This window comes from Onthophagus taurus, chromosome 8, assembly GCF_036711975.1.
Source record: "Onthophagus taurus isolate NC chromosome 8, IU_Otau_3.0, whole genome shotgun sequence".
Lineage (NCBI taxonomy): Eukaryota > Metazoa > Arthropoda > Insecta > Coleoptera > Scarabaeidae > Onthophagus > Onthophagus taurus.
This window is the reverse complement of record NC_091973.1, coordinates 6,163,146-6,172,507: the sequence shown is the minus strand read 5'-3', so window position 1 is coordinate 6,172,507 and position 9,362 is coordinate 6,163,146. Positions and strand designations below refer to the sequence as shown.

The following is a 9,362-nucleotide window of genomic DNA, read 5'->3' as shown; positions in this document are numbered from 1 at the left end:
GTTTCATAATATAAAAAAAGACTCTTTAATATGAGTTAATTTTTTTTTATATATTTTACATATTAGTGATATTATATGTACAAAAAATATAATAATACAACATTTATATATACAAATAAATGTATACACGTTTTGTTACTTGTATAAAGAAGTTAATTGTGAGACGGCATGTTCTTGAGCCAGCGCAGCAAGCTCTTTCACCCACTCATCCAGCAATACCGCGCAAATCGCAACATGTTGACTTTCCGTAAATTTCGGATAAACCAAACTTTCGGGACTACCATCTAATTGAACCATTTGCTGTGGCATACTTGTTTCAACGTGGCTATGCCGTCGATTGAACATGCTCGAAATCGATGATATCGACGATGTAAAACTCCTCCTTATACCTTTATTACGCGAAAACGGTTGATTATCACTATCAGACAAGTTTTGTTGTTGAGGCGTTGGAACGGGCGGTAATGGACAACTAAAACGTTCACGCCTCGCGTTTACTAATCTTGTTTCACGATCCACCAAGAATAATCTTGCTTCTTCTATTAATGCTGGCCAATCTGCTTGACGTAACATGTATGTGTCTATTACAGTTTTTAATGATGCTATAATCTGTAAATTAAAATTGAATAATGTTTATTAATACTTTTTTGTAAATTAACCAGCAGATATATGCATAAAATTGCTTGCGATGTTGTTTAGTGATGGATTTCACGGCAACTGTTTAATGAAAAAATTTGGAGTAAACTTAGTTATTATCACTGATCATTTTTACAAGTCTTGGAACGGATATCCGACATTTTTTGAAATCCGGCCGAATACCGGATAGTTACCAAATATTCTAGTACAACATAATTTTATTTATATCACATTCATTACTAACAGAATTGTCACTGTAATCACTCTCGATTATTAATTAAAGTATCCTCTTTTTAATGCAAAAAGCCGTTTTGAAAAATCGCTTTTAGTTTTTGAGAAATAAATTTTTGAAATAATCGATTTTGCTATTTTCGCCGATTAAGTTTTAAAAATTCGTATAAAATCCAGTTCTTGGAATATGAGTTTGAAAATTTTTCAAAGTGTTAATAAGAGTGTCCTCTTTCCAATGAACCAACCCGTTTTGAAAAATAGCTTTTAGTTTTTGAGAAACCAATATTTGAAGTTTTGATAATTTGCAATTTTCAGCGATAATTTTCAAAATTCGCTATAAAATTAATTTCTTGAAGGATCCTTGTGGAAATATCACCAATTATTAATTAAAGTATCCTCTTTTTAATACAACAAGCCGTTTTGGAAAATCGCTTTTAGTTTTTGAGAAATAAATTTTTGAAATGATCGACAACTTTTTCGAATTTTGCAATTTTCGCCGTTTAAGTTTTAAAAATTCGTATAAAATCCAGTTTTTGGAATATGAGTATGAAAATTTCCCAAAGTGTTAATAAAAGTGTCTTCTTTCCAATGAACCAACCCGTTTTGAAAAATAACTTTTAGTTTTTGAGAAAACAATATTTGAAGTTTTGATAAATTTTTCGATGTTGCAATTTTCATCGATAATTTTCAAAATTCGCTATAAAATTAATTTCTTGAAGGATCCTTGTGGAAATATCACCAATTTTTAATTAAAGTATCAAGCCGTTTTGAAAAATCGCTTTTAGTTCTTGAGAAAAAAATTTTTGAAATAATCGATGTTGCAATTTACGCCGATTAAGTTTTAAAAATTCGTATAAAATCCAGTTCTTAGAATATGATTATGAAAATTTCCCAAAGTGTTAATAAGAGTGTCACCTTTCCAATGAACCAACCCGTTTTGAAAAATAACTTTTAGTTTTTGAGAAAACAATATTTGAAGTTTTGATAAATTTTTCGATGTTGCAATTTTCATCGATAACTTTCAAAATTCGCTATAAAATTAATTTCTTGAAGGATCCTTGTGTCATTCTGATTTCTCGGGTGTTTCCCCGAAGCCGACTAACGCTCGCCCGTTACTGCAATGGCGTCGCGTAGCCTATCTAATTCCGAATTTTTTCAAATACTTCACTCGCTCTAAAAAATCAAAAAAAAATAATTTTGAAAAACTATTACCGGAATTCGACACACAGAGTTATTGCACACAATTTAGTAAAAACCGCGTTGAAATCCGTCCAGCCGTTTTCGAAATAACATCCTCTTAAACTGCGAAACTGCACAAAATATGAAAAACCTGTTGAAATACCAAAATTTCGTCTTAAATTTTTTGATAAAAAATTCATAAAGTGACGGTATTTACAGCAATCTCAAAAAGTTGTTGTGATATTCACCCCCAAAGTGCATACATGCGTATATTTGCTGGATATTCGCGCGCCTAACGTAGGGTTAATTAATTACCTGAAATAATGAAGGTACATTCGGTTGTAAAATTAAACTATGGTCCAATAAATAACTTCTTAATAAAGAAAGTGGGTAAACAGCAAGTCGAGATATTAACCCTGTTAGGTGTAAATTAACGTAAATAGTATTATTTAATAAAACTTTTAATTTGTTTAAAATAACGGTAAGAAACGGCCCGATCGCATCGGATGACGTTAAACAATTAGGGTCATCAACAAATTTTTCCATATCGTCTTTATCAATTTTTTTCGAGGAAATTTGCCAAATCGGCCTTTCTCTATCCCTTCCATCCGCGTCGCTTTCAATTTTTTGTTTCAAACTTTCGTATCCGCTACTTTCGCCCAAGGAACTATCACAACCAGCGTAAGAATTGTTCCAATTCGAACACATGATTTGGCATAAATTAATTTTGTTCCGAGCATCGTAAAGATATGCGTGGTAATTGCCATATAAACTTTGTTGATAAACCGGCCTTCCATCGATCTTTGGTATAACAGATAATGTATCGCAACATGTCGGTGATAAAGTTAATAATTTTTCGAAGCTTTGACACCGCATATCAAGCGGAAAACTCGTACATCTTTGCGATAACATAACATGTAAACACGGTCTTAAATATTTAAAAACCAACTCCAACATGACGTCCTCGCAATTAAGATCTAATAGGGATTCGAAAAGCGCTAAAGAAACGAGTGTTAATTGTGGTTCTGAATCGATTCGATCGATTAATATCGTTAAAAGTCGTTCGCCGTCGTATTCACTTTTTAATAAAAATTGTAATAAAGGATAAAGTAATCCCGGTTGGGTAACGGTCCTTAAAATTAATTCTAAATAAGCAATCGCCGTTGTTTGTTCGGCACAATTTGATTGTAGCAACGCCGGTCCTAAAACGGGTATAAAAAATCCTCTATGCATAAATTCTTCTAATCCTTTCGCAATATCCGGATGCGCAACATGAGCCACAGCATTTATAAATTCTAAAGATGTTATAAACTCGGATAAGTCTTTAATATCCTTAACATCATCCGCTGTTAATCTGTGCCAATCCGGCGCCGTCACATCCGTCAAAACTAACGGAAGAATCGAATACAATCCACCTAAACCAGAAACAAGAAGTACATCCATGTTTGATTGATTCAAAATGTAATCAGCTACATTTCGTTTCTTCTTCGAAAGCGACATACATAACAACAAAGCGTCTCTCGCTTGCATCCCAATCGAATCATCACGGTAAACATAATTAATTAATAAAGTAAACAATAAAAACTTCGGTTTTGGTTCCGTCCTGAGAAATAAATCAACGAGATCCACGTTTTGCATTAGTTGCACACATAATTGGTATAATAACGCTATCAAACGTTTTTCGCTTTGGTTTTGTAAAACATCATTTTGACATGACTCCAACAATCTTAAGAGCGGACGTAAAAATGAATCTCTAACCAACAAAACGTGTCTTGAATGATTTAATAGCGTTTCATATAGCTTCAGTTGTTCCAAACGCACTGCGTTTATATATCTATAGAAATAAAAGAAAATATATTAAAAAAATAGGCTTAAAACAACGAATTTATTTCATTTGCGTTTACGTGATTGAATGCACGTTACCTTGAATACAATAAAACCATAAAGTTTGATATAACCGTTGCCAAGAAACATAATAAAACTGTTATTTAAGATCGTATTTCTAACTTTGTTAGTTTCAAAAGTCGAAATTTTTATTGTAAACGGAAATATTATGTTAACCTCACTCTAATTTTAAACCAATTTGTATAGGTTTAGTTAAAAGCAGTTGTTTAAATTGAAACCTCAAATAAAACATCCAATTTGACGTCGGAAAATTTGGCACGGCCGATATCTTCGAAGTACTGAATAATTAAGCTAAATAATTAAAAGTTTTTTCATTTGTATAGTCTCCATTTTTCTTTGTTCATCACAAATTTAGCAGCGACCAACTTAACGGCTCAGTTTAGAAACATGCATGATAGATAGTGATTCCGCTGTGATTCCCCAGAATTTATGTTTGTTTGGCGCATTTAAGTTTTGTAAGTTATTAAAGAGTGTTCAACACTTTCACGTTCTGCGTAAAACGTAATTAGTTTATGTAGTAATAATAGAGATTATTATGTAAGAAAATCAAATAAATATTTGTTAATTTAAATTTAAACATAATAAAACAAAAATGACACGAAAAAGCATTTCGCTCGACATTAAAATGCAAGTGTTCAGGCGATTGGAAAACGGTGAACATCAAGTTGACGTCGGAAATGCTAAATTTGTCTACTTTTACAATAACAACAATTATAAAAAACAAAGACAAAATTAAGTTGTCAGTAACTACAACCACATCGTCTAGTGCAGCAAAGATAACTCGATCAAGAAGCAATATTTTAGAAGAAATGGAAAAACGTTTTTACGTTTGGATTGATGATGAAATCCAACGCAACATGCCATGTTAAGTCAAAAAACCATCATGCAAAAGGCCATAAATATTTTTAATCACATTAAAAATGAAAGAGAAAATACGAGTGAAAACTTTACAGTTAGCCGAGGTTGGTTCGATAATTTTATAAAAATAAGCAATTTCCACAACATGCCGCCGCTTCAATTTTTCCTGCAACGTTAAAAACCATAATTAAAAGAGGAATTTATCCACCAGAATTGGTTTTTAACGTGAATGAAACAGAACTTTTTTTAAAGAAAATGTCAAAGCGCACATTTATATTGCGAGAAAAAAAAAGCGAACACTGGGTTGGGTTGGCAAGAATTAACTTTGAAGAGCTTGAATGAAGTGTGGAAGAAGAAATGGCCGGAGGTATCCCAGGATTATCAACGAGAAGAGCCTATTGTTGGTCAAATTGTCAACCTAGTCGAAATAGCAGGACTGGTGAAGCTACTTCAGGAACTGGCAGAACAACGAATTGAAAAAGGCGAAAATCGAAATAGCAGATCAAATGCAGCAAAAGCAAGAAGAGGAGTTTTGGATGCGATCGCCTGATACCGATATTTGCTTAATGAAAGAAAAAGAAAGCGATAAATGACGATTTCTTCGCCAAAAAAATCAACAATATCAGAAGAACCATGACCTTCATTACAATTATAAACTTTATATACAGGATGTCCCACGACGTGACTGCCATAGCTTGGGAGTGTGTTGCTGGGGTGATTTCAAGTCAAAAATGTCTAATGAACCCAAAACGCTATCGTAACCGAACTACAAGCTGTTGATTTTGTTATTATTAAAAAGACCTGGACTTTTTCACTGGCTGTGAATGATAATTTGTTATTTATTGTGACAGCAAACGTCAATTAAATTAATTTTGCGTGTTTATTTTCGTGTGTTATATTAAAATACTCTTATTAAAGGTATGTTTACTTTTTCGAATGAAGAATACGCCAACATTCACTTTGTTTATGGATTGTGTAATGGAAACGGACGAGCGGCAGTTGATGAATATCGTCGACGATTTCCCACTTGTAAAGTGCCTTGTAGAACTGTTTTTAGCAATGTCCATCGATGGTTAAGAGAAACAGGCGTTCAACAGGAAGCAATACTTAATACGATTGATGCTCAACATTCTACTAGTGTCCGAAGAATAGCCAGCACACTTAACATAGGCCGGATGAGAGTATGGAGAACTTTATGCAATTTCGATTTGTACCCGTACCACATCTTACCTGTACAAGCTTTAAAACCTGCCGACTACGCTTCAAGACTTGAATTTAGTCGCTGGATATTGAAAAATCAAAGGAGTTGTCGTGTCGGATAACATTGTTTAGTGATAAACAAACCTCATTCACCCAAAACGGCATCAATAACACCAGGAATTCACATTGTTGGGCATTTGAAAATCCACGACAAATCCGGGAATACCATTTTCAAGATAGACTTTCGATTGATGACCGCCTTATTGGTCCGTTTATAACTGAAGAACGTTTCACGGCCATTCGTTATTTACGTTTCATTGAAAATGATCTTCCAATATTACTGGATGATGTTCCTTTTAATGTAAGTAAACCTCCACACTTTGGTGTGGAGACACCAGTGGATTGGAAGAGGTTCTGCAGTTCCTTGGCCAGCACGGTCACCAGACTTTAATCCCTTAGATTACTTTTTATGGGGAAGACTGAAAAGTTTACTTTATGAAGAAAATATTGAAAACAAAGAACAACTAGTAGCTAGAATTATGGATGCCAGAAATTATTTGTGCTGATCCTGAGACTGTTAGCAGAGCTACCACTTCAATTCTAAGAAGAGCTAGACTATGTATATAGCAACTGGGTGGACATTTTGAACAATTAATTCAATAAAACTGTTTCTTTTTAATTGGTCTACTACTACTTATTTAAAATTTCAAATGTTTGTAGCTTGGTTACGATAGCGTTTTGGGTGTATGTTCATTATACATTTTTGAGTTGAAATCACCGCAGCAACACACTCCCAAACTATGGCAGTCACGTCGTTATATAAAACATTATATAAAACGCAAATTGTTTATTTTTGGTCGCATATTCCCATTTCCTTATTTACTATGTGATAAGATGACCTCAATGACCAATCTAAATGAGGTCTTACTGTATTACTAAAAATTTCGGTTAATACACTATTGCTGCGTATTTGTTAGCTACATGTTTTCGTTTTTAGTTACCATTACAAAATGTTGTTTAAACTACAATGTATTTTATTAGTTATTATTATTATGTGTATCATTTCTACAAGTGTGAAAAACCTGAAGTTGCAATAAACATTTCTTTAGAGGTAGTATTTCTAGTTTTTCTAAACAGAAAATGTTCACTTATAAATTTATAAATTTGTCATAACTAACAAAAACATATTTTAAACTCTTAATTTGAAAAAAAGTTTATATTCTGATCCTATGTCAAAAAATAAATAGATTTTGCTAACTTAGTCTTCCTGAGTAATAGTACTTAGGATGGAAAAAAGATAAACAAATTTTTCACATTTTCTCAAAACTTCTAAATATGCAGATATGACTCTTATGATTAATAGGACAGTACATCAAACTTTGATTTTGTATGCTATGTCAAAAATTATTGCCTATATTATAGTCTTGGTCATACAAGGATTAATACAGCATCATCTACAAATTAAAATTATTAAGATAATTACTTTTTAAAGTTTATAATTTGATGTTGTATTTGTGGTTTCAATTTGGACTGCTTTTATGATGTTAACATCTCAAAAACATTCATTTCATGATAATAAAAGTTCCTAAAAAACAGATTAATAAATTAAATTACTAAGTACTCATTGTGTTAATCAATAATGTAAGCCACATAAAGTTTAATGGTTGATTATCGAGTATGCAATAAGTCACAATTGTTTCAAAATAACCTTAGAGGTCAAAATATCAAAGAAAACAAAATAATAATGATGTTTTTGACTTACTTTCCTGTACCAATGCTCCAATTATAAAGTTTTTCTAAGAGGTTTTCATCTAAAAGGTATCCAAGACAATCTGATGGATTTAAATTATTTTTAATGTCATAAACAAGCAATGAAACCATTTGTTCAAGGTGATTAACGACTCCAAGTACGTCATCGTGACTAGGTAATTGCTGAAAAGTAATAATTTCTTAAAAACAATGAAAAAAACAATGGAACTACGTTTAGGGTTATGGCAGAACATAACCTCAAAAAAAAAGTGATATGTACCAACCTGATTTCGTTGGATAATTAACCAGGCTTGTTGCCAATGTTCTTTAAAACTGTCGTAACAAGCTGTGGGGTCACAGCCCCCATCGGGGGGCCCAATAGCCCTTAGTGGTCGAACTGAGCCCACAAACCCGTTATTGCGTAACCATTCCATTTCGAAATCAATTTCTTGCAGTATCCCGTTAAAACGCTACATGATTTCCGACCGAAATAGATCACCGAAAATAAATACCCACGGTCGTCTTCGCCTTTGTTATTAACACAACTGTTATCGTTTTTCGTCGTTGTCAACGACGAGATTTGACGCGTTTAGGTTACGGGGTTTGGTCGGAAAAGTAAATGGAAATAACGTTCCAATTTGCATATAACATCGTTTACATTCGGTGTCGTGAGAATTAATCTTATCGTAACGCTTAATTAGGATCGTTTTGTCTATTCAAACTTGTATTTGAGATAAGATGGATTTCGCGGTTATTTTTAAATTATCTCAGTCGATTACGTCGATTACGATGACATCTTTTAAAATAATTATCATTTAATTTTTTATCGATACGCTTAATAATAATAAATTAATAATAATGCATGAAACATCTTTTAATTTGGGGCATTGAGGTCTTATATATAATCTAGAGTGCGTATGCTATGCTAAAATGAAGCCCGAAAGGTCGCCATGTTAGATGTACCAACTTAGCGGGAAATTCGAAATTCTTATATATAAGTTGTATACCACATAAGTTATAATCCACATTAATTAAGTTAATATCGATATGATATGTGAGCATTTTTCAAAAAACTCCAATTAATTCCCAAACTATTAATGTTAGGTATAGGACATGTGGAGTATAAAAGATGTAAAATGAGACGCCGAAGACGACTAAGTAATAAAATATGGGGGGTGCCGTTAAAAAAAAGAAGTTATGGTACTTCAAAATTTGTACTTAACTAAAGTGACCAAATGATCTAGACAGCCATTCTCGGCACCAAAATATACTCCATCATGTTGCTTAAGCATGTCTTGAATTGATAACCGGAAGTGTTAGAAATCTTAAAATATTTTAGTCGAAGAAAACGCAATTGATAATACTTAACTAAATCTTTAACTTAACTTTACTTAATCTAAATTCTTTATTTAAAATTTTTTTTTTTTTTTTTGGCAGAACCTCAGAAAAGTCTAATGACCGGTCTCGCTGAGATACCTGTATGAAAATTGAAAAACAATGTTACAACTTTTAGTTACTTCTAAGTTACACTTAAAAATGTAAATTAATAACGCAATATCTCATAGTATCGATGACAGTCGGGTTTTCTGTGGATTGGTGAGGTTTAA

General features: G+C 32.6%; 1 protein-coding gene across 1 annotated transcript; it reads right to left on the bottom strand.

The window, feature by feature from the left end:
- Nucleotides 1–24: 24 nt before the first annotated feature.
- Nucleotides 25–8,470, bottom strand: LOC111425637 (FHIP family protein AGAP011705). Its single transcript, XM_023059786.2, has 4 exons — nucleotides 8,040–8,470; nucleotides 7,769–7,938; nucleotides 2,359–3,877; nucleotides 25–606 (listed from the first exon to the last, which is right to left on the bottom strand). The coding sequence occupies exons 1-4, from the start codon at nucleotides 8,187–8,189 to the stop codon at nucleotides 136–138; spliced, it is 2,310 nt and encodes a 769-aa protein (XP_022915554.1). The 5' UTR covers nucleotides 8,190–8,470; the 3' UTR covers nucleotides 25–135.
- Nucleotides 8,471–9,362: the final 892 nt, after the last annotated feature.

Coding starts and splice junctions, on each gene's coding strand:
- LOC111425637 (XM_023059786.2), bottom strand. CDS start 8,189: ATGGAATGGTTACGCAATAACGGGTTTGTGGGCTCAGTTCGACCACTA. Junction 7,939..8,039: donor TAATTATCCAACGAAATCAG/GTTGGTACATAT, acceptor ATTACTTTTCAG/CAATTACCTAGTCACGATGA. Junction 3,878..7,768: donor TGGAGCATTGGTACAGGAAA/GTAAGTCAAAAA, acceptor TTATTTCTATAG/ATATATAAACGCAGTGCGTT.